Source organism: Canis aureus, chromosome 1, assembly GCF_053574225.1.
Source record: "Canis aureus isolate CA01 chromosome 1, VMU_Caureus_v.1.0, whole genome shotgun sequence".
Classification (NCBI taxonomy): domain Eukaryota; kingdom Metazoa; phylum Chordata; class Mammalia; order Carnivora; family Canidae; genus Canis; species Canis aureus.
The window spans coordinates 112,303,186-112,328,192 of NC_135611.1; the positions used below are offsets into that span (position 1 = coordinate 112,303,186).

General features: G+C 45.5%; 1 protein-coding gene across 4 annotated transcripts; it reads left to right on the forward strand.

Annotated features, from left to right (window-relative positions):
• The first annotated feature begins 1,450 nt into the window (after positions 1-1,450).
• LOC144284794 (cell adhesion molecule CEACAM8-like) lies at positions 1,451-23,108 on the forward strand. 4 transcript variants are annotated; one of them, XM_077849847.1, is made up of 10 exons: positions 1,451-1,597; positions 3,487-3,846; positions 5,832-6,110; positions 6,933-7,187; positions 15,993-16,271; positions 17,135-17,255; positions 18,220-18,272; positions 18,593-18,624; positions 19,039-19,080; positions 19,339-23,108. In XM_077849847.1, exons 1-10 carry the CDS (start codon positions 1,534-1,536, stop codon positions 19,402-19,404), a joined length of 1,551 nt encoding a protein of 516 aa, XP_077705973.1. In that variant the 5' UTR covers positions 1,451-1,533; the 3' UTR covers positions 19,405-23,108. The 4 variants fall into 4 exon arrangements, with proteins under 4 accessions (XP_077705973.1, XP_077705981.1, XP_077705976.1 ...); XM_077849855.1 differs by lacking the exon at positions 15,993-16,271; XM_077849850.1 differs by lacking the exon at positions 5,832-6,110.
• The last annotated feature ends 1,899 nt before the right edge of the window (positions 23,109-25,007 follow it).

The window sequence follows — 25,007 nt, forward strand, 5'->3', positions numbered from 1 at the left end:
GGCCTTTCACTGCATCTGTATCTTTGGGGTAAATCCCCAGTGCAACTGCTGGGTCATAAGGCAGATCTATTTTTAACTCTTTGAGGAACCTCCACACAGTTTTCCAGAGTGGCTGCACCAGTTCATATTCCCAGCAACAGTGCAAGAGGGTTCCCCTTTCTCCACATCCTCTCCACCATTTGTTGTTTCCTGCCTTGTTAATTTTCCCCATTCTCACTGGTGTGAGGTGGTATCTCGTGGTTTTGATTTGTATTTCCCTGATGGCACGTGATGCGGAGCATTTTCTCATGTGCTTGTTGGCCATGTCTATGTCTTCCTCTGTGGAATTTCTGTTCATGTCTTTTGCCCATTTCATGAATGGATTGTTTGTTTCTTTGCTGTTGAGTTTAATAAGTTCTTTGTAGATCTTGGATACTAGCCCTTTATCTGATATGTCATTTGCAAACATCTTCTTCCATTCCGTTGGTTGTTTTTTAGTTTTGTTGACTGTTTCCTTTGCTGTGCAGAAGCTTTTTATCTTGATTAAGTTTCAATAGTTCATTTTTGCTTTTGTTTTCCTTGCCTTCATGGATGTATCTTGCAAGAAGTTGCTGTGGCCAAGTTCAAAAAGGGTGTTGCCTGTGTTCTCCTCTAGGATTTTGATGGAATCTTGTCCCACATTTAGATCTTTCATCCATTTTGAGTTTATCTTTGTGTATGGTGAAAGAGAGTGGTCTAGTTTCATTCTTCTGCATGTGGATGTCCAATAAAGCACCATTTATTGAAGAGACTGTCCTTTTTCCAGTGGATAGTCTTTCCTGCTTTGTCGAATATTAGTTGACCATAGTGTTGAGGAACTATTTCTGGGTTCTCTATTCTGTTCCATCCGTCTATGTGTGTTTTTGTGCCAGTACCACACTGTCTTCATAATTCCAACTTTGTAGTACAACCTGAAATCTGGCATTGTAATGCCCCCGGCTCTGGTTTTCTTTTTCAATATTCCCTTGGCTATTTGGGGAACTGGGCGGTATTATGCTGAGTGAAGTAAGTCAATCGGACAATCATTATGTGATTTCACTCATACAGGGAATATAAAAAATAGTGAAAGGGATTATAGGGGAAAAGAGAGAAAATGAGGGGGGAAAATTAGGGCGACAGAACATGAGAGACTCCTAACTCTGGGAAAGGAACACGGGGTAGTGGAAAGGGAAGGTGGGTGGGGGGGATGGGGTGACTGGGTGACCGGCACTGAGGGGGGCACTTGACGGGATGAGCACTGGGTGTTATACTATATGTTGGCAAATCGAACTTCAATAAAAAATATACATTAAAAAAAAGAGTCAGAAGTCAGAGGGGAAGAGGGGACCTGGAGTCCTGAGGGGGGGGAGAGGAGGGGACCGGCGGAGACCCCGCCCCGGTCCACGTGATCCCCCCGCCCACGCGCTCCCGGCCGAGGGGGAAGGACGCGGCGCTGTCGGGCGGACCGCGGGGCCCGAGCGTCTGCGCGGCGGCAGCTGCTCTCACCCCGGCCGGACGGAGCGGGCAGCGGGCACCATGGAGCCCCCCTCGGCCTCTCCCCGAGCAGGGCGCGGCCCCTGGCAGGAGCTCCTGCTGGCCGGTGAGGGGGCCGATCCCCTGGGAGGGGCGGGAGGACGGGGGAGCGGCGGCCTGGGGCCTGGGGCCTGGGGGGGCGGACGGGGCTCCGCGGGGGACGGGGCGGCGGGCGGGGCGGGGGAGCCGGCTCAGCGACGGGGCGGCCTCGGGATCTGCAAGTGGGGAGTGAGGGGCTGGGTCCCAAGGGCCTCCTCACCGGGGACTCAGTTTTGCAACCTGACGGGAACCACACCCAGGGACCCTAAACCCTGGCCTTGCCACCACCCTGGGGTCCTGACCGATAAGCGCCAGACTCGGAGGGCCCTGGGGACGCTCAGCCCTGGTATTTGCAGCCGGGCCACCCCGGGGGACAGCACAGAGCAGACCAGTCCCTGCTCCCTGAGCTCACTTCTCTGGGAAGAAGAGAGACACACAAAGACGTCCAGAATGTCAGTTGACCATAAAGTTCAGGGTCCACTTCTGGGTTCTCTATTCTGTTCCACTGATCTATGTGTCTTTTTTTGTGCCAGTACCACACTGTCTTGATGACCACAGCTTTGTAGTACATCCTGAAATCCGGCATTGTGATGCCCCCAGATATGGTTTTCTTTTTTAAAATTCCCCTGGCTATTCGGGGTCTTTTCTGATTCCACACAAATCTTAAAATAATTTGTTCTAACTCTCTGAAGAAAGTCCATGGTATTTTGATAGGGATTGCATTAAATGTGTACATTGCCCTGGGTAACATTGACATTTTCACAATATTAATTCTTCCAATCCATGAGCATGAAATGTTTTTTCATCTCTTTGTGTCTTCCTCAATTTCTTTCAGAAGTGTTCTGAAGTTTTTAGGGTATAGATCCTTTACCTCTTTGGTTAGGTTGATTCCTAGGTATCTTATGCTTTTGGGTGCAATTGTAAATGGGATTGACTCCTTAATTTCTCTTTCTTCAGTCTTATTGTTATTGTATAGAAATGCCACTGACTTCTGGGCATTGATTTTGTATCCTGCCATGCTACCAAATGGCTGTATGAGTTCTAGCAATCTTGGGGTGGAGTCTTTTGGGTTTTCTATGTAGAGTATCATGTCATTGGCAAAGAGGGAGAGTTTGACTTCTTCTTTGCCAATTTGAATGCCTTTAATGTCTTTTTGTTGCCTGATTGCTGAGGCTAGGACTTCTAGTACTATGTTGAATAGCAGGGGTGAGAGTGGACATCCCTGTCTTGTTCCTGATCTTAGGGGAAAGGTTCCCAGTGTTTCCCCATCGAGAATGGTATCTGCTGTGGGCTTTTTGTAGATGGCTTTTAAGATGCTGAGGAATGTTCCCTCTATGCCTACACTCTCAAGAGTTTTGATCAGGAATGAATGCTGTAATTTGTTAAATGCTTTCTCTTCATCTAATGAGAGGATCATATGGTTCTTGTTTTTTCTCTTGCTGATACAATCAATCACATTGATTGCTTTATGAGTGTGAACCAGCCTTGCATCTCCGGGATAAATCCCACTTGGTCATGGTGAATGTCATGTCAGGTACTGAAAAGGCCCTGAAGGGAACAGAAGAGGGAAAGGTCAGAGTGTGAGGACAGAAGGTCCTCAGAGGAGGCGTCAGGGCAGGCCTCTCCCAGGGACCCCCTGAGTGTGAGCAGGTATCTGAGGGCAGTGAGGGACTGAGCCACAGACATCTGAGGAAGAACATAGAAAACAGAGGAAATTAAGTTCAAAGGCCCAAAAGTAATGTCATCATGCCACTGACTTGACCAGCATGAGACACACAGAGACACCCAGATACGGGTGCACACTCACACACACACCTGGAGGCTGGGGGATTAGGACCTGCTCCATATCCAGGGCCCCAGCTCTCCATCCCAACACATAGGTCCAAACACTGATCTGTCCCCTCTTTTCCCTCCTAGTCTCACTCTTAATCTCCTGGAACCCGCTCACCACTGCCCAAGTCACTGTGGAATCCGTGCCTCCCAATGCTGCCGAAGGGAAGGACGCTCTTCTGCGGGTCCTCAATCTGCCTGGGGATACAGCAGGCCTTACCTGGTTCAGAGGGGAAATTGTAGCACCTGTCCATCAAATTGTATTATATGTAGTAGACACACGAGTAATTACCCCGGGGCCTGCACACAGTGGCAGAGAGATAATATACCCCAATGGATCCCTGCTGTTCCAGAACATCACCCTGAGCGACACTGGATCTTACATCCTACAAATCATAAACAGAAAATTTGAAACTGCACTAGTAACTGGACAGCTCCGAGTATTCCGTGAGTAATTTCTCTCTCACCTCTGGTGTTGGGTGGGGGGCATTCTACTTCACACACACAGGATTCACAGGCTTGCACTGGGCCTCCATCCCTCTCTGCATTATGTCCCATGAGGGGTTCAAGCATTTAGGTGGGGACCCACACACACTGGAGACACATTTCCTGAGATACGAATTCCTCTCCTGGAATCCAGACTCTTGTGATCATCTGACCAAGACCCTGCAGGACTCATTCAAGGCCATGCCTGAGGGATCCTCCCCAGACTTCAGCCCAGAAAGCCTCTGCCCAGACCACTGTCTTGGGGCCCCTGATTCTGGTGACTCCGGGAGTCTGTGCCAGGATGGGGTTAGGGCTCCTGTGCAGAGCTGACTGGGAGCAAGGAATTCCCAAAAGCTGAAGCTGGTCACCAGCCAAGTGCTCAGTGTCAGGAGCCACATGAGGGGAGTGGCAGTACCTGGGCCTTCACCTGAGGCTCAGAACGGACAGCACAGACATAACAGGTCCCCAGTCCATTGGCCAACTGCTGTGGGGGACTGGGGGCCTCCAGAGGAAAGGCAGCTCCTCAGGGAGCAACAGAGCAGTAAGATGCTCCTGGCAGCTCCTCCTCCACCCAGATTCAGGCCCAGGGAGCCCTCTCCTGTGGGGTGAATAGGAACAGAGGCCATTTGATTGACCAGCTGCTATGGACAAAATTTAAATCAGATATTTCAGGATGTTAAAACTTAATTCACAGGCCTGGCAAGTAGACATCATCTACCGTTATTCCTCTTGCATCTGAGGAAACCAAGGCACAGGGAGAAACAGTCACTGAATAGGAGTCACACAAACTGATGAGCAGCACATCAGTCACCCAAGTTCTCTCTGCAGACCCAGCCCCATTGTCTCCTCCGTCAGTGGGAGGGATGCTGGTCTGGGTAGTGAGACCAAATGGAGGCTCACTCCAGTTTACTCAGAATGACCTGCCTCAGCAATCAGAGGGAGAATGCTCCTGCCCGCCACCCCAGGGGGCTCATCCTTACCTGCCTGTTTCCTGATGTGTTGCTGTTGGTCCCACTGGGGGGTAAGGGATGGGACTTGCCTTCCCCTCCCGACTCTGCTCCTGAAACCAGCACATGGTCCACGCGTAGCAGACTCAGTTGCTTTTGCTTAGGAGGGAAGGAGTGGATGGTGGGGGATTCTCTCCCGCTGGAGGGCAGAGAGCCTGTGTGGCCAGACCTCCTAGGATCCTGCACCCAGGACCCCTCTCTGAAGAGATGATGGATCATTCATCGCTCACCACCCCTGCTTCCTGATCATTCTCTGGCTCTTTGGTGGTCAGACTCGGCTCTGCCATGTAAGGGGTCGCTGCCTCATGTCACTCGTTATCAAACAGCCAGGGGGTGCTACATCTACATGCCGCGGGGGGGGGGGCTGAGAAGTGAACTGACCTCTGGGCTTGTTCCTGGTTTTTTCAACAGTAACTATTGCTCAGAACCCATTCTCTAGGGCAGGCTGTCAGGTCTGTGATGAACCAGGAGAGGTCCGGGGCTCTCTGCATTTGTCTCAAATACTGACCAAATACTGTAATCCACATTTGAGAGGGCCTGTGCTTTCAGGCACACAGAGCAGGGGCCTTACCTTCTCTCAGAGCTCAGATCTGCATGCATTTGTCTTGAGATACACACCTGCCTTATTCTTTTAAAGACTCAGTTTGGCTGAGAGCTGGAGATGCCAACTCTGACTCATGATACCTGGTGCCTGGTGCCTGGGGCCTCAGTTGGTTAAGCATCTGCTTTCAGTTCAAGTCATGATCCCAGGGAGCTGGGTTCGAAGCCTGGGTGGAGATCCCTGCTCAGTGGGGAATCTGCATCTCCTTCTTCCTCTGCCTGTTCCTCCCCTTGCTTATGTGCTCTGTCTCTGTAATAAATAGAATCTTTAAAAAAAATGTCTGCTGAGGAATCACAGGTACCACACAGGGCAATGTTCTCTCTATTGTCTGCACACAGCGGAGTTACACAAACCCAGCATCACAAGCAACAACTCCAGCCCCGTGGAGAATGCGGATTCTGTAGTGTTAATGTGTGAAGCTCAGACTCAGAGCACAAGCTGCCTGTGGTCAGTAAACACTAAGAGCCTCCCGGACAGTCCCAGGCTGGAGCTGTCCCTGGACAACAGGACTCTCACTGTACATGGTGTCACAAGGAATGACACAGGACCCTATGAGTGTGAAACTCGGAACCCAGTGAGTGCTGATCGTAGTGACCCATTCACCCTGAATGTGCTCTGTGAGTAATTTCTGTTCCTACCTGGTCCAGGCTGTCAGCTCAAGTCCACACAGCCAGAGGCCAAGCCACATCCCTCCTTTTGGGGTCCATGTCCATGATCCTCAGCTGGACACCCAGCCTGCCATGGCTTCTTGTCCTGCAAATTTGGACAGGCTCAGCCTAAACAAGACTAGAAGGGGATGGGCTGCTCCTTCCTGAGAGGGTCAGCAGCCTGGGAGGGGAAACAGCTTCATGTCTCAGACCCAGGCTCAGTGAACACAGAGGGCTTCTTGTTGGGACGTTTTATCATTTTGTTTTATTTTAAAGATTTTATTTATTTTTTTATTTATTCATTCATGAGAGAGAGAGAGAGAGAGAGGCAGAGACACGGGCAGAGGGAGAAGCAGGCTCATGCAGGGAGCCTGAGGTAGGACTCAATCCTAGGACTCCAGGATCACATCCTGGGCCAAAGGCAGGCGCTAAACCGCTGGGTGGCCAGGGATCCCCTGGTTGGGACATTTATTTATTTTATTTTATTTTTTAAATTTTTATTTATTTATAATAGTCACCCAGAGAGAAAGAGAGAGAGGCAGAGACATAGGCAGAGGGAGAAGCAGGCTCCATGCACCGGGAGCCCGACGTGGGATTCGATCCCGGGTCTCCAGGATCGCGCCCTGGGCCAAAGGCAGGCACCAAACCGCTGCGCCACCCAGGGATCCCGGTTGGGACATTTAAAAACAAGGTTGGGACCCAGCTTAGAGGGACACTGTGGCTCTTACGCAGACTAGGAGGTTCCCCTTCCCTGGGATTCTATCCTGTGTGGCTTTATTCTGTTTGCTCCAGATGGCCCGGACACACCCACCATTTCCCCCTCAGACTCCTACTACCGTCTAGGGGCAAACCTCAGTCTCTCCTGCCACACAGCCTCTAACCCACCTGCACAGTATTCTTGGCTTATCAATGGGAGACTCCCGCCATTCACACAGGAACTCTTTATCCCCAACATCACTGCCAACGATAGCGGATCCTATACCTGCCTCGTCTATAACTCTGGCACCTGCCTCAATAAGACCACAGTCAAGACCATCACTGTCTCTGGTAAGTGCATCCCTGGAGCATCTGTACTGAGCAGTGTGGTGAAGGTCTGTCTGCTTTTCAAAAAAGAGCCTATAAAAGTTATTTCCTATTTGCTTGATATGGTCAATCCCTAGGTCTGTCCCTCAACTCTCCCATGACATGTCTGCAGGCATTTCCTCCCCTTACTCTCAAAATTTTCATTGCAGACCTTGAGTTCCGCCTGGAACATGGAGAGAAGGGTTCTCAGCTCCAGAGAGCCCTATACACAAAGAGGACTTTGCAAATAGGGAAGAAAGAAGGATCCTCAAGTTCAAGTTGTTTTTTTGTTGTTGAATTGCAGAAGTGCTTTATATATTCTGGATGTTAACCTCTTACCAGATATGAGTTGCAAATGTTTCCTTCCAATCCATTCATTGCTGTCACTTTTTTATTTTTTAGTGAACTTTAATGTGACACTATATGACATGAACACAATGTGACATTAGTTTTGGGTGTGCAACATAGTGATCAAACAACTCTATACATTATACTGTGCCACACAATGTAACTCCCACCCATCACCAGGCAGCCCCATTAGAATATATTGACTGTATTTCATATCCTGTTCATTCCATAACTAGTGATACCACTCTGACAATTGTGTTTGGATGCACAGAAGTTTTCCATGTTGATGCAATCCCATTCATCTGTTCTTTCTTTTGTTGTCTTTGCTTTGGGTGTCATATCTAAGAAATCATTGGGAAATCCAGTCTCAATAAGTTTTTGCTTTGTGTTTTCTTCTAAGACTTTTACAGTTTAGACTCTTATGTTTAGCTGTCTGATCTTTTTTTATTTCTTTTAAAAAATATTTTATTTAAATTAAATTTGCCAACAGTGCTCATCCCATCAAGTGTCCTCCTTAGTGGCCATCACCCGATTACCCCATATCCCGACCCTCTTCCCCTTCTGCAAACCTTTGTTTGTTTCCCCAGAGTTAGGAGTCTGTCGTGGTCTGTCTTCCTCTCTAATTTTTTCCCACTTAGTTTTCCTCCTTTCCCTTATAGTCTCTTTCACTATTTCTTATACCACACATATGATTGAAGCCATAGGATAATTGTCTTTCTCCATTGACTTATTTCACTCAGCATAATACCCTCCAGTTCCATCCACATTGAAACAAATGGTAGGTACTAGTCCTTTTCGATGGCTGAGTAATATTCCATTGTATACATACACCACATCTTCTTTATCCATTCATCTGTTGAAGGATATTGTGGCTTCTTCCACAGTGTGGCTATTGTGGACATTGGTGCTATAAACATTGGGGTGCAGGTGTCTCGGCTTTTCACTGCATCTGTATCTTTGGGATAAATACTCAGTAGTGCAATTGCTGGGTCCTAAGGAAGCTCTATTTGTAACTTCTTGAGGAACCTCCACACAGTTTTCCAGAGTGGCTACACCAGTTCACATTCCCACCAACAGTGCAAGAGGGTTCCCTTTTCCATATCCTCACCAATATTTGTTGTTTCCTGCCTTGTTAATTTTCCCCATTCTCACTGGTGTGAGGTGGTATCTCATTGTGGTTTTGATTTGTATTTCCCTGATGGCACGTGATGTGAAGCATTTTTTCATGTGCTTATTGGCCATGTGTAGGTCTTCTTTGGAGAAATGGGTGTTCATGTCTTCTGTCCATTTCGTGATTGGATTGTTTGTTTCTTGGATGTTGAGTTTGATAAGTTCTTTATAGATCTTGGATACTAGCCCTTTATCTGATACGTTATTTACAAATATCTTCTCCCATTCTGTAGGTTGTCTTTTAGTTTTGTTGACTGTTTCCTTTGCTGTGCAGAAGCTTTTTATCTTGATGAAGTCCCAATGGTTCATTTTTGCTCTTGTTTCCCTTACCTTCGTAGATATGTCTTGCAGGAAGTTTCTGTGGCCAAATTCAAAAAGGTTGTTGCCTGGGTTCTCCTCTAGGATTTTGATGGATTCTTGTCTCACATTTAGATCTTTCATCCATTTTGAGTTTATCTTTGTGTCTGGTGTAAGAGAGTGGTCTAGTTTTATTCTTCTGCATGTGGCTGTCCATTTTTTCCAACACCATTTATTGAAGTGATTGTCCTTTTTCCAGTGAATATTCTTTCCTGCTTTGTCAAAGATGAGTTGACCATAGAGTTGAGGAACCATTTCTGGGTTCTCTATTCTGTTCCATTGATCTATGTGTCTGTTTTTATGCCAGTACTATACTGTTTTGGTGATCACAGGTTTGTAATAGAGCTTGAGGTCAGGCATTGTGATACCCCCAGTTTTGTTTTGTTTTTTCAACATTCATCTGGCTATTTGGGGTCTTTTCTGGTCCCATACAAATTTTAAGATTGTTTGTTCCAATTCTGTGAAGAAAGTCCATGGTATTTTGATAGGGATTGCATTAAATATGTAAATTGCTCTGGGTAGCATTGACATTTTCACAATATTTATTCTTCCAATCCATGAAGATGAAATGTTTTCCCATCTTTTTATGTCTTCCTCTATTTCTTTCATAAGTGTTCTGTAGGTTTTAGAGTGTAGATGCTTTACCTCTTTGGTTAAGTTTATTCCTAGGTATCCTATGGCTTTGGGTGCAATTATAAATGGGATTGATTCCTTAATTTCTCTTTCTTCAGTCTCATTGTTAGTGTATACAAATGCAACTGATTTTTGTGCACTAATTTTGTATCCTGTCAGATTACTGAATGGCTGTATGAATTCTAGCAGTCTTCGGGTGGATGGAATCTTTTGGGTTTTCTATATACAGTATCATGTCATCTGTGAAAAGGGAGAGTTTGACTTCTTCTTTGCCAATTTGAATGCCTTTTATTTCTTTTTGTTGCCTGATTGCTGAGGCTAGGACTTCCAATACTTCTAGTACTTCTAGTACTTCTAGTGGTGATAATGGATATCCCTGTCATGTTCCTGATCTTGTGGAAAGGCTCTCAGTTTTTCCCCATGAGAATGATATTTGCTGTGGACTTTTCATAAATGGCTTTTATGATATTGAGAAATGTTCCCTCTATCCCTATGATTTGAAGAGCTTTGATCAGGAATGGATGCTGTATTTTGTCAAATGCTTTCTCTGCATCTATTGAGAGGATCATATGTTTCTTGTCTTATCTTTTATTGATGTAATCTATCACATTGATTGCTTTATGAATGTTGAACTACCTTTGCATCCCAGGAATAAATACCAGTTGGTTGTGGTGAATAATCGTCTTAAGGTACTGTTGGATCCTATTGGCTAGTGTCTTGGTGAGAATTTTTACATCCATGTTCATTAGGGAAAGTAGTCTATAATTCTCCTTTTTGGTGGGGTCATTGTCTGGTTTTAGGATCAAGGTAATGCTGGCTTCATAGAATGAGTTTGGAAGTATTCCCTCCATTTCTATCCTTTGAAATAGCTTTAGTAGAATAGGTATTATTTCTTCTTTAAATGTTTGGTAGAAAAGAAGACATACACATGGCCAACAAACACATGAGAAAATGCTCCGCATCACTTGCCATCAGAGAAATACAAATGAAAACCACAATGAGATACCACCTCACACTAGTGAGAATGGGGAAAATTAACAAGATGGGAAAGAACAAATGTTGGAGAGGATGTGGAGAAAGGGGAACTCTCTTGCACTGTTGGTGGGAACGTGAACTGGTACAGCCAATCTCGAAAACTGTGTGGAGGTTCCTCAAAGAGTTAAAAATAAAACTGCCCTACAACTCAGCAATTGCACTGCTGGGGATTTACCCCAAAGATACAGATGCAGTGAAATGCCAGGACACCTGCACCCCGATGTTTATAGCAGCAATGTCCACAATAGCCAAACTGTGGAAGAAGCCTCAGTGTCCATTGAAAGATGAATGGATAAAGAAGATGTGATGATGGAATATTAATCAGCCATTAGAAACGACGAATATCCACCATTTGCTCCGACGTGGATGGAACTGGAGGGTTATTATACTGAGTAAGTAAGTAAGTCAATCGGAGAAGGGCAAACGTTATATGGTTTCATTTATATGGGAAATATAAGAAAGAGTGAAAGGGATTACAGGGGAAAGGAGAGAAAATGAGTGAAAATATCAGAGAGGGAGACAGAACATGAGAGAATCCTAACTCTGGGAAACGAACAAGGGGTAGTGGAAGGGGAGGTGAGCAGGGAGATGGGGTGACTGGGTGACAGGCACTGAGCGGGGCACTTGACGGATTGGACACTGGGTGTTATGCTATATGTTGGCAAATTGAACTCCAATAAAAAAATACAAAAAAAGTAAATATTTGGTAGAATTCCCCTGGGAAGCCATCTGGCCTTGGAGTTTTGTGTCTTGGGAGGTTTTTGATGACTGCTTCCATTTCCTCACTGGTAATTGGCCTGTTCAAGTTTTTTATTTCTTTCTGTTTCAGTTTTGGTAATTTGTCGGTTTCCAGGAATGCATCCATTTCTTCCAGATTGCCTAATTTGTTGGCCTATAGTTACTCATAATACATTTTAAAAATCATTTGTATTTCCTTGGTATTGGTTGTGATTGCTCCTCTTTCATTCGTGATTTTACTAATTTGAGTCTTTTTTCTTTTTAATAAGGCTTCCTAGGGGTTTGTCTATCTTATTAATTTTTTAAAATAAATTTTTATTTATGATAGTCACAGAGAGAGAGAGAGAGAGAGAGAGAGAGAGGCAGAGACACAGGCAGAGGGAGAAGCAGGCTCCATGCACCGGGAGCCCGATGTGGGATTTGATCCCGGGTCTTCAGGATCGTGCCCTGGGCCAAAGGCAGGTGCCAAACCGCTGCACCACCCAGGGATCCCCTCTTTGGTGATGTTCTGCTTAGAAAATCTGTCCTTTGCTGAGAATGCCGTGTTGAAGTCTCCTGCTATTAATATATTATTATCTATATATCTCTTTACTTTGGTTATTAATTGGTAGATATACTTGGCTGCTCCCACATTAAGGGCATAAATATTCATACTTGTTAGGTCTTCTGGTTGGATAGACCTTTTATGTATGATATAATGTCTCTCTTCATCTCTTATTACAGTCTTTGGTTTAAAATCTATTTATCTGATATGAAGATTGCTACCTCAGTTTTCTTTTGAGGACCATTTGAATGGTAAATCATTCTCCACCACCTCATTTTCAATCTGGAGGTGTTCTTAAGCCTAAAATGAGTCTGTTGTAGATAGCATATAGATGGGTTGCTTTTTAATCCAGTCTGTTCCCCTGAGTCTTTTGATTGGATCATTTAGCCCATTCACTTTCAGAGTAACTATTGAAAGAGATGAATTTAGTACCATAGTATTACCTATACAGTCCCTGTTTCTGAAGATTGGTTTTTTGGGGTGCTTTTTCCTTCACTTATAGGGTCCCCCTTAATATTTCTTGGAGAGCTTGTTTGGTGGTCACATATTCTTTCAGTTTTTGTCTATCCTGAAAACTCTTTGTCTCTCCTTCTATTCTATTGAGCCTTGCTGGGTAAAGTATTTTTTTTTCTTGGATAAAGTATACTTGGCTGCATGTTTTTCTCATTTAGTACCCCGAATATATCATGCCAGCCCATTTCTGGCCTGCCAGGTCTCCATGGATAGGTCTGCTGCTAATATGATATTTCTCCCCATATAAATTAGAATCTCTTGTCTTGAGCTGATTTTAGGATTTTTTCTTTATCTCTGAAATTTGCAAGCTTCACTATTATATGTCGGGGTGTTGATCAGTTTTTATTGATTTTGGGGGGGCTCCTCTCTATCTCATGGATATGAATGCCTGCTTCCTTTCCCTGATGAGGGAAGTTCTCAGCTATAATTTGTTCATATATACTTTGTGGTCCTCTCCCTCCACATCTTCTGCAATCCCAATGAGGTGAATATTATTCCTTCTCAAACTATCACTTATTTCCTGAAGCCTCTCCTGTAGGTTTTTGATTGTTTTTCTCTTTTTCCCTCAACTTCCTTCCTTCTATCAACTTGTCTTCTATGTCACTCTCACCTCATTAACCCCAGCAGTTAGAGCATCCACCTTAGATTGCATCTCAGTTAAAGTATTTTTAATTTTGGCCTGATTAGATCGAAATTCTGCAGTAAGAAAATCTCTAGAGTCCTTTATTGCTTTTTTCAAGAGCTACCAATAACTTTATAATTGTATCCCTGAATTGTATCTCTGACATGCTACTTAAATCCATATCCATTAGATCTGTGGCAGAGAGTATTACTTCTGGTTCTTTCTTTTGTGGTCAATTTTTCCTTCTAGTAATTTTGTCCAGTGCAGAATGGCTGTATGAGGGAGCAGCGTCAAAAATAACCATAACCTAAATGAAACACACCCTAGACAATTCCAAAGAGGTCAGGGAGCAGAAGAGAAAAGAAAAAGAAAGGAAAAGAAAAGAAACCCCATGAAAGTGAAAAAATTTTAAAATAGTAAAAAATTAAAAAATAAGGGTGGGGAGGAAGTGGTTGGGGAGAGAGAATATAGTCTCAGAGTGGACCAAGAGGGTAATCCTCTTGCTTCAGAGTGTACTTTGTTCTGTATGTTAGAAGGTGCTTGGAGAATACCCAGGTGATTCAGCAGTTTAGCACCTGCCATCAGCCCAGAGTGTGGTCCTGGAGTCCTGGAATCGAGTCCCACATTGGGATCCCTGCGTGGGGCCTGCCTCTCCCTCTCCCTCTGCCTGTGTCTCTGTCTCTGTCTGTCTCTTTCTCTCTCTCTGTCTGTCTTTAATGAATAAATAAATAAAATCTTTTAAAAAAGAGGTAATAATTTCCAAATTTATATAAACCAGCAAAACTTATATAGAGACACAACAGCTACCACAGAAACAAAAACAAGATAAAAGGGGTGGGGGGCAGAATGGGAAGGAAGAGAGAATATAATCTCACAGAATGAACCAACATGGTGTTCCACTTGGTTCTGAGTGTGTTTTGGTTTGTATGTTAGAAGGTACTAAATTCCAAAATTATAAAACAAAACAAGGCTAAAAAAAAAAAAAACCAACCCATAACTTATATATCTACAAAAATTAAATTTAATATGTTGAAAGGAATCCAAAAATTAAGAATATATCTATAGCATGTAATTGTAAAAATAATGAAAGTCAAAAAGGAAAAAACTTAAAAGTGAAGAGTTGATAAGATATTGGAGTTATAGCAGGAAAAAAAATATTGGATATTTTTAACCTGAAAGGTAAACAACTTATAAGGGAAAAACCTCAAGTTCTAGAAATTATTTTCCCTCAGTTCTGGAGCTTTCCAGTGCTGCTTGGTCAGTAAATTTGCTATTCCCCTGTTCTTCCAGCTGTTCTGGGGGAAGGGCCTGCTGCACTGATTCTCAGGTGTCAGGGACAGAGATGCCCTGCCTTTGGCCTGGCATGAAGCTGATTGTCCTGTGAGGCCTTTGTTTCCCAGGCCCCGCCTCTCCCAGGTGAAAGAAAAGAAAGGGCAGTGGCCAGATCTCCAGCCCTGGAGGCAAAAGCTCCCCAGGTGTACCAAGCTGCAGTCTCTCAGTGCATACTGGTTTAGGTCCTCCCGGGAGTATGCATGGGGGCACTGATTTGTAGAAATTTGTAGGGGCCTAGCAGCAGGAGAGCTTTCCCTGTCTTGTGCACTCCTCATTCCTCCTTTCCCAGAGGGAATGGAGGATAGCTAGCTTCTGTATGTTTCCTGGCCCTGGGACAGAAAGTGCTGTGCTGCTGGATTTTTGCCCCTGGAAGGGATGGAGGATAGCCTGTTTCTGTTCACTGCCAGGCAACCTTCCCAGCCTGCCTCTCCCAGATGCCCCAGGAGGATTGCTGCGTTCCAGTCCTGTACTGCAATCTGACTGCAGTTTGCACTTTATGGTACCAGTTAAGCTTTCTCCTGGGTGCCCCTATTTTTACTGTGTCTCTAGGAATATTGAGACTTCACTGCCCCTCCTGCGATTCTGCTATATTTCCCCCACTGAGCCCTTTCCAGTCAGGGAAGACTCTCTCAGGAGCAGATTTCTAAAGTTTCCAATTCTGCACTGCACTGTTTTCCTGCAGTGACTTTCCAAGGCTCCCTCCCCCGCTGATTATCTTCTGATATATCCCCTCCATTCCTCTTCTCTGCCTTCCTACCTTGTAAGAAGTGATCACTTTTCTCTCTGTAGCATTCCAGCTGTTCTCTCTTTATACCTCAGGTTGAATTCATAGGTGTTCAGGAAAGTTTGAAAGTTATCTAAGTCTAGGGGACCAGATGAAACAAGGACCCCTACTCTTCTGCCATCTTGCCTCCTTCTCATTGTCTGATCACTTGAAGTTAATTTTTGTACATGGTATAAGGTCGGATCCAACTACATTCATTTTCATGGATATCCAGTGTTCCCACACCATTTGTGGATTACATTTTTTCTTCATTGAATGGTCATGACAACCTTATTGAAATCATTGGACCACATATGACAGAGTTTGTTTCTGGGGTGCCTATTCTATTCCATTTCTCTCTATGTCTGTCTTTATATCACACTCCTGTTAAGGTGGTTACTGTAACTTTGAAGTCAGGAAGTAGGAATCTTTCCCCCTGATGATGTGGTTGCTGGCCATGTGAAGGGAAGAGATTCCTGGTGCTGATATTACAGAGACATCCAGGCAGAGCAGACACATGACTGAGGACCAGAATGTGAGGGATGGTGGAGGGTGTAGGCCTCTCCTTATAGAGCATCACCTGAAAAAAGACACTTATCCTTCTGCAGACAGGAGAGTCATATTCTTGAGTACATTTACAGAGCCTGCTGGGGCTCTCAGATGTATGAGATCTCAGAGGAAGATGTGTGGCCTCAGGCCAATTCTCATTCCATCACCTCCTGTGTTTCTCTGCAGAGCCAGTGCCAAAGCCCTCTCTCTGGGTCACCAACTTCACAGTCACAGAAAATAAGGACTCTGTGGTCCTGACTTGCTCCACAAGTAATGCGGGGGTCTCTATCCAGTGGTTTTTGAATGGCCAGAATCTAAAGCTCATGGAGAGAAGGAACCTGTCCCAGGGCAACAGCAACCTGACCATACACCCTGTCAAGAGGGAGGATTCTGGGAATTACCAGTGTGAGGTCGCCAACCCCGTCAGTTCCAGTAAAAGTGACCCCATCAAGCTGGATGTGATCTGTGAGTGACCCTTGACCACTCACCCTTCCTTCAGTATATTTTGCTGGGAGGGGATATCAAATGGATGCATCCTCAGAGAAGGCGAGAGCCTCCTTCATAGTGTGTAGGACAATGTGAATAAGATCTCCAGAATTAAATTAATCTTGTCAGCATTTTGGTTCTGATATGTATCAGCTGTTGGACATCAGGCAAGACGCTCAACCTGCTAAATTTCATTGAGCTTATGAGATGAAATCCTGAGATAGTATCATACACAGATTTAGGACTCAATGAAATTTAGAGGTATTTTTCCTTTATTAAGTTTTTGTTACTAGCTGTAATGTCATGTGGACTTGAGATTAAGTGCTGTATTATCAAGTTCCAGCTCTGTGACTTTTACTGATTTGGATAAGCCCTTTAAACGCTCAGATACTCATTTTGCACAGTGGGGATGATACCAAGCCCCTCATGGCAGGAGAAGAAGCAGATGAGATAATATTTCTCTTGTGCCTTGCATAGAGCTGACCTCAAAAGCAGTCAGAATGTTATTCTCTTTAATCAGTACTGAATGGACAGGTAAGGGCCTTCTTTTAAGACCAACAATGATAAAAAAGGAAGACAGGAAGAGGTATAATATGAGAGGATGAACAGTCCCAGAGGTGGGGGGACAATGTAAAGATTAGAGAAAGTCCAAGGTTTCACTGTGAGGAACAGAAATGATGTAGCAGTCGGGGGTGAGGACTATGTGGTGACCACACACACACACCACCCAGACCTCAGTGGCCTTGCCTTACTCCCTAAGCAGGCCCTTCCCCCACCGTCCCTCTTGGTGTCCCCAGATTCGACTTGGGACTCGTTCCCCTCCCTTTTTCTTCTTATTTCAGATGAAAGAAGCACCATAGGCCTCCCTGTGAGGTCCATCATTGGCACTGCACTTGGGGTTCTGCTTGGAATAGCACTCACGGCTTCCCTGGGGTGTCTCTTGCTCTGCACAAAGACTGGAAGGTAAAATGGCATTTCCCACAAACTTATCCTGTCCCACAGCTCACCCCCAGACAGGAAGACCCTGTCCTGACCCATGATTCTGGGCTGGCTCTTCCAGGCCTCCCATCTGCCCCCTGGGTTTTCCCTCTCATTGCATCAGGCTCCCTCCCGACCACCTGCTGACCTGGGTGCTTCATTCACAGCCTCCCTGGTTATAAATTAGGGGCAACTAGGAAACAGCTCCTCAGGGTTGTCCTGGTTCACTTATCAAATCTACAGCAATGCTGTAAGTGATCAATAACAGCACCTCCCCATAGTTTATTTAAGACTATATACCATGTGAGGTGGATTTGTGACCTCAGGATATGAGGGTGGTCCTGGCCAATGCCACCCAAGGGAGACTGGAATAACCTGCCAGGCCAGGCAGGGTCATCCCCCAAAATGGCAGATACAGGAATCAGAGCCTCTGTTGTGTGAGATCAGAGAACCTGGGCTCATCCAGGGAGAGATCCTGTGACATGCTTTATGCCTCTTCCAGGCAGATAGAGATGGAATAAAGGCTGTTGTCACATTACAGCATCTTCTGGCCTGAGAGAGTGAGGGTCTGACCACATCAGGGGCCCCGCATTCAGGGATCCAGCATCCCCAGGGCTCCCCACATGTCCTGAACATACACCTGCAGCCTTTCCCCTTCCGCTCAGTCAAACCCTCATGTTTGATTCCTCTCCTGGGTCCTCCATCCCTTTTCAGGACAATTTCTCCTAGATTTCATTGTCTGCAGGTCTTCCCCTCTGGGCCTGGGACAGATGTGCTCCCAAGGCCTTTCCTTTCCCCTCTCCTGGGCCCTTGCTTTCTTAATCAGCAGTGGTGGAGAGAGGAATTCTCAAACTCCTGCCTGAATGAGGATTTTCCTTTTCCCCTGCTCTGACACCAAATGCTGTGACTTCACCTTGCACCCCTCACCCATAAGCATGATCTCTTCTAGGGCCAGTGCCTGGCATGATGTCAGAGAGCTCTGGCATCCAGCATCCACTGCCCGTGAGTATTGTTCAGCCCTGGTGGTACTGGGAGCTCCTTAGATCTGCCCCACAATGTCCACTCCTGGAGTCACCCCCTTGGCTTCTGACTCTTTCTCTGGGGCTTCAGCCAGAGTACCTCCACTACCTATAATTCCTGACCTCTGGAAATCTGATCATTAGTCAGCACCTGGCCATCACTGGGCTCTAAAATGGACCATCAGTCTCCCTGGGAGGTTATCCTTTTGTGGTTCTCTGAGAGCTAAAGACATGTCCCTGACTGGGAGGGTGAGCTCAAGCTTCCTCACAGCCCTGGGTGCTAATTCCTGTCTCTGCTCTCAGGCCATGGTCCAGCCAGCAGCAACACATCCCCGGTAAGCTCACTCCTCCCCCACTCTTTCCACTGGGGACCAGGCTGTGCAGGCTCAATGCAGGGCCACCAATCAATTCCACAGGACAACACAAGGCCTGTGTCCCCCAGTAGCCAGGACAAGGCAAGCCTCATTCCGGCCAAGAATGGATCGACCCTCTCCTGGGGCAGGACCAGCCCCCACCATGTACTGAGTTTTCCCTGCTCCCTGGCCTAGTGTGAACCCTGGAGGTCATCCAGGGGAAGATGGGCACTGAGACCATCAGCCAGGGGTCAAGAGCTAACAGGATTGGGGCAGAGAATGCAGTGGGGAATGAGCTGGGACAGGGGTTTGGGTTAGCAGGCTTGGAGAAGGCTGCTCAAGAGGCAGATCTGGTCACTTCTTCTCTGTTATCAACACCCATTCTCTTCTGTTTAGGACTCACTGTCCAGCCCCATGGCAGCAGTTTCTATCTACCAGGTGAGTAGGGCAATGGATGTTCTGGTCCCTAAATCCCAAGGGGGCTGAAGATCTGCCTCTAACCTACCCCTGGCTGTGCATTCAGGTTCAGGAAACAGCAGAGTAGGGGGATGGTAGGGGAAAGAAGGGGCCTGTGGCAGGAACCTGCCACACAGCCAGGCTCCCAGAGAGCAGCCCTATTATGCCTGGAACCTGAAAGTCTCCCAGATATGTTCTAAGAGGGTTACAGGGGTTCAGAGGCTTCTTCTTGTTTTACAGGAATTACAACACCCTGACACAAACATTTACTGGCAGATTAAACCCAAAGCAGAAGTAGCTTCTTAGTTTCCCCATGGTACTGCTCCTTGCATGGACCCTCCTGAGACTCCAGACCTAAGTGGTGTCGGGAGCCGCTATCTGAGCCAGAGAACCAGCAATAAATCTTGAGGATATTCAGGGACATGGATCAATTCTGGTCAAGTTCATCAACCTTCTCTACAAACTGCTGGTGAGCAGCCTGGACCTAGTCATTTGACTGTGGAGTCACTTCCTCCAGTGATATGCACAGCACCCTCACTGCCCTAGGTGGTGGAGACAGAGGCCAGTCCATCTCCACATGCTCCTTGTTAACAATGGAGAAAAAAAAAAAAAAAAAAGAATGGGAGAAAGCAGACACACCTAGAAGATCAAGGCTCCCAAGCCCTGGGAAGGCCTGAGGGTCCTCAGCACCACGGACAGCGTCTCAGCCCTGCTCCCCCCAGGACTTGAGCAGGGAGGAGGCAATGAGGGACTGCTGGAGAGGCTGCCCATTTCTGTTCTACAGAAGAGAGTGCAGTGAGGCAGAAGTAGCATTCTCATGGGACAACCCGATTTCTGCTCTCATCTCTCAATCCTAAACACTTTACACATGTGTGGATGTTCCTCTCTGGCACAACCATTCCAGCTCCCTGCATGGCTGATGGCTGCCTCCAGAGTGTGGCCTCAGGGCAGATGGGAGTCTGCTCCAGCCTCTTGGGAGACAACCTGCCCCCTGAGATTCAAGCCACTCCCTTGCCTACTGAAGGCAGAAATGTTTCATGATGAACTTCTGACCCTTCATGCCTGACCTTGGAAACACACCCATTACCCATCACCCAGCCCCCCTGAGCACAACATCCTGTTTCCTGAGCCCCAGGCAGCAGGGCTGAGCAGAACCCTGGGCTCTTCCCCCAGCTCCTCCTGACTGATCCCTGTGCCTGGTGTCAGAGTCCTTTGCCCTCTGCCTGCCCTTCTGGGCAGAGTAAACGTTCCACCCAAGGGCAAGTGGAGCCTGAAGATCTCCCAGGGTAGAAGCCAACATTTGAGGGTTCCTGCATCTGCCTGTGACCCCTCAGAGGGAGAGAAAAGACTAGGCCCCTCAGAGCCTCCCCCATCTCCTACTTCACATCCACATTCTATCTACAGAACCAACTCTGATGTTACGGACCCAGCCCTGCCCTTCTATGGGGCTCAGGTCCATTCTGTCCACTGACAGTGTCCAACATAAGGGCCACCTGGGTGCTCTTCTCTTTATGATTTCTTTCTTTCTTTCTTTCTTTCTTTCTTTCTTTCTTTCTTTCTTTCTGCTTTTAGTTTGGTTCCCTTTTCTCTTATTTTCCTAGTTCTTGTGGTAAACTTAGATGACCAATTTGAGTATTTCCTCACTTGTAAGCATTTCTGGGTACAAATTCCCTACTCAGGGTGGCTCAGAGGTTTGGTGCCTGCTTTTGGCCTGAGGCGTGATCCTGGAGTCCCGGGATCGGGTCCCGCATACGGCTTCCTGCATGGAGCCTGCATCTCCCTCTGCCTGTGTCTCTGCCTCTCTCTCTCTCTCTCTCTGTGTCTCTCATGAATAAATAAATAAAATGTTTTTTAAAAAAACACAAATTCCCCACTCAGCACAGGATAAGCTGCATCCCACAAATAGTGAAGATTCTTTTTGTGTATTTAATTTAATTCTGTGTATTTTTAAAATTTCTTTTGAGACTAGCTTTTTGATCCATAGTTTATTTACATATATGTATCTTACTTTCCAAATGTTTCGGAGATTTTTCTGTTATTGATTTCTAGTTTGATTACTATTTTTATTTTTTTAAAGATTTTATTTATTTATTCATGAGAGACACACAGAGGCAGAGAAACAGGCAGAGGGAAAAACAGGCTCCCTGTGGGGAGCCCAATGTGGGACTCCATCCCAGGGCCCCAGGATCACAACCTGCGCCAAAGGCGGATGCTCAACCGCTGAGCCACCCAGGAGCCATGATTACTATTTTTAGAGAACATTCTCTGATTTCAATTATTTTAATTTTGCTTAGGGGCAGAACTCATGGGTGGCTCGGTCAGTTAAGGTCTGCCTTCGTCTCAGGTCATGATCCCAGGTTGGGGTAAAGCCTCCCCCCATCAAGTTTCACATGGGCCCCCTCCTCAGTGAAGGGCTTACTTCTCACTCTGCCCCTCCCTCTGCTTGTGCTCCTTCCCTCTCTCTCTCTCCATAACAAATAAATAAAATCTTTGAATATATTTGATGGGCACCTGGGTGGCTCAGTCAGTTAAAGGTATGCCTTCAGCTTGGGTCGTATTCCCAGGGTCTTGGGATCATGCCCCACATAGGCCTTCCTGCTCAGTGGGAGCCTGCTACTCCCTCTGCTACTCTTTCCTGTGCTCTCTCACTCTCTCTCTCTAAAAAATGAATAGTCTTAAATTTGGTTTGGGGCACCTGGCTGCCTTGGTCAGTGGAGCTTGTGTCTCTTGATGTCAGTATCGTTAGTTTGAGCCCCCAAAGGGGTGAAAGAAGTGGTTATTTCAAAACAATGTAAACAGGGTTAGCTTTAGATTGGACACCAAACATAAGCAATGGAGAAGGATGAATTGGATATCTTTTCTTTTGGCCATTCTTTTTAGCAGGTCAGCTGGCAACAAATTTTCATAATCTTCCTCCATCTGAAAATTTCCTTATTTCCCCTTTACTCCTGAGGATCATTTGCCAGAGACAGGATTTGTCCTCCACTTAAAAAACAGGCCACTTCCTTCTGGCCTCCATGCCATCAGATATAAAACCTACCGTCACTTGAATCAGTGTTCCTTAATATGCAATGGGTTGTTATTCTGGCTGTTTTTCAAGACAGTCTTTTCTCTTGTTTTTAGTTTTCAGAAATTTGTCATGTGTCTTAGTGATGCTTATCATGTTCGGGCTTCACTCAAGCTAAATTTGGACTATTATTTCTTCAGAACTTTTTCAGCCCATACTTTTTTCCTTCTTCAGGTATGCAGTAGCACCAGTGTGAGATCCTTTCTTTTTTAAGATTTATTTATTTATGGGATGCTTGGGTGGCTCAGCAGTTGAGCATCTGTCTTTCACTCAGGGCGTGATCCTGAGGTCCAGGATCAAGTGCCGCATTGGGGTCCCTGCAGGGCGCCTGCTTCTCCTTCTGCCTATGTCTCTGCCTCTCCCTCTGTGTCTCTCATGAATAAGTAAATAAATCTTTTTTTTATTTTTAAGAGTTTTTAAAAATTTATTCATGAGAGACAGAGAGACAGAGACACAGGCAGAAACGCAGGCAGAGGGATAAGCAGGCTCCATGCAGGGAGCCCAATTGGGACTCAACCCGGGGACCCCAGGACCACGCCTTGGACTGAAGTCAGGCGCTAAACCACTGAGCCACCCAGGGATTCCAATAAATCTTTTTTTTAAGGTTTATTTATTTATTTGGGAGAGAGAGATAGAGAGATGCTCCTGAGAATGGGGAGGGCAGAGGGAAAGAATCCTCAAGCAGATTCCCCACTGAGCAGGGAGCCCAGTGCAGGGCTTGACCTCAGGACCCTGACATCATGACCTGAGCCCAAATCAAGAGACCACAAGTCAAGGAGTATTAGCAGACTCCAGAAACTGGAAAAGGCAAGAAAATGGATCTACCTCTAGAACCTCTAGAAAGGAATGTGGACTTGCAAATATATTTATTTTAGCTCAGTAAAACCCATATTGGACTTCTGACCTCCCAAAACATAAGATAAGAAATGTCTGTTGCTTTTGAGCTGTCGTGTTGGTGGTTATTTGTTACAGCAGTAACTGGAAGCTAATGTAGACATCATAGTAGATTATATTGTTGTATTAATATCAAATTGGGGGAACTTGAGTATCATTCATTGGATATATAGGAGAAAATCCTGGTTCTGATGAGATATCGGCTGAAGTTAGAATGAAGTATTAAGATACCTATAACTTTCATTTGATTCATCAAAAAATCATATATATATACATATATGTAAAATGAAGGTTTGTATGCATGCTAATGAGTATATTTACATGTATACACATAGAATACACATGTGGCATTGGTAAATAAGCATGAAAGATATATGAGAGTTCCCTCTAATAATAATCTTGCAACTTTCTCTAAGTTTGATGTTTTGTAATTGGTGGGGCCTAATATTTTAGAAGTACATACAAAGTGTTTCCAAACAATATTGTATGATTTCTAATATTGAATCCAGTGGGTGGAGGAGTATAAGGGAGATAGGTACAGCAAGGTTCACAGGATTTGATACTTTGGAGCTGGAGATGGGTACATGGGGGTTCAGGATACTATCAGGATACTATTCTCTCTGATATAATGAACTAGAGTCCATTTGTACACGTTTGTATACAAACTCTCTTTGTATATCTGAGATTCTCCATATGAAAAGATTTTAAGGAAAGAGAATAAATTTTCCACTTCATAAGTTTAATCAGTTTCATAGAACTTTCAAGACAAATCGTCTCAAAATCAGACAAGTTGGGATCCCTGGGTGGCGCAGCGGTTTGGCGCCTGCCTTTGGCCCAGGGCGCGATCCTGGAGACCCGGGATCGGGTCCCACGTCGGGCTCCCGGTGCATGGAGCCTGCTTCTCCCTCTGCCTTTGTCTCTGGCGCTCTCTCTCTCTCTCTCTGTCTCTCAGTCTTTCATGAATAAATAAATAAATAAAATCTTAAAAAAAAATCAGACAAGTTCATCCATAGAAAAGAAAGAATATCCCCCAACTCATTCTGAGGTTACTATAACCTTTAAATGGAAAGAGGACCAACAACCAATGTACAAAAAGAGGAAAGTATCAGGCCAGTCATCCTGATGTACAGAGAGGCAAAAATGCTAGACAAGGTATTCTCAAACCAAATTCAATAGTACATAGAATAAGACAGTAGACCAGGACTAAGTTCAGTTTGTCCCAGGAAAGCAAAGGTGATTGAACATTAGAAGCATATAAATGGGGGGCACCTGGGTGGCTCAGTGGGAGAAGTGGCTGGCTCTTGATTTTGGCTCAGGTCATGAAGTCAGGGCCCTGGGTTAGATCCCCTTATGAGGCTCAGAGTTCAGTCAGGAGTCTCCTTGTTTCCTTTCTCTCTCTCTCTCTCTCTCTCCTCTCTCTCTCTCTCTCTTTCTTTTAAGATTTATTTATTTATTCATGAGAGACACAAAAAGACAGAAAGAGACAGGCAGTGAGAGAAGCAGGCTCTCTGTGGGGAGCCTGATGGAGGACTCAACCCTAGGACCACAGGATCATGAGGTGAGCCAAAAGCAGTTGCTCAACCACTGAGCCACTCAGGTTTCCTCCTTGTGGATTTCTCTCCCTGTGCTCCTGCCCATCCCTGCTCTCACAAATAAATAAATATATCTTTTTAAAGAAGGCATTTAGAACTGGAAGAGAGCTGGAACTTCTTGGGTGCTAACAATGTTCTGTTTCCTGATCTAGCTGCCAGATTCATGGGCGTTTTTGAAAACTCAGTAAGCAAAACATTTCACTATGTAATGGTCCTCTACCTCCTCAACTTTTTATGATATAAACTCTTTGAAAGACCACCAGACATGCTGTCATGTAGGATGTCCATATTCTGACTTTGTTTCCTTATGGTGTCATTTCACTTGCTTCTCTAAACCCTATACTTCCCTTTTATTG

Excerpts from the sequence above, each read along its gene's own strand:
- LOC144284794 (XM_077849847.1), top strand. The coding sequence starts at position 1,534 with ATGGAGCCCCCCTCGGCCTCTCCCCGAGCAGGGCGCGGCCCCTGGCAG. Across the intron at positions 17,256-18,219 it reads CTCTGCACAAAGACTGGAAG|GGCCAGTGCCTGGCATGATG; the intron begins GTAAAATGGCAT and ends GATCTCTTCTAG. Across the intron at positions 18,625-19,038 it reads CCAGCAGCAACACATCCCCG|GACTCACTGTCCAGCCCCAT; the intron begins GTAAGCTCACTC and ends TCTTCTGTTTAG.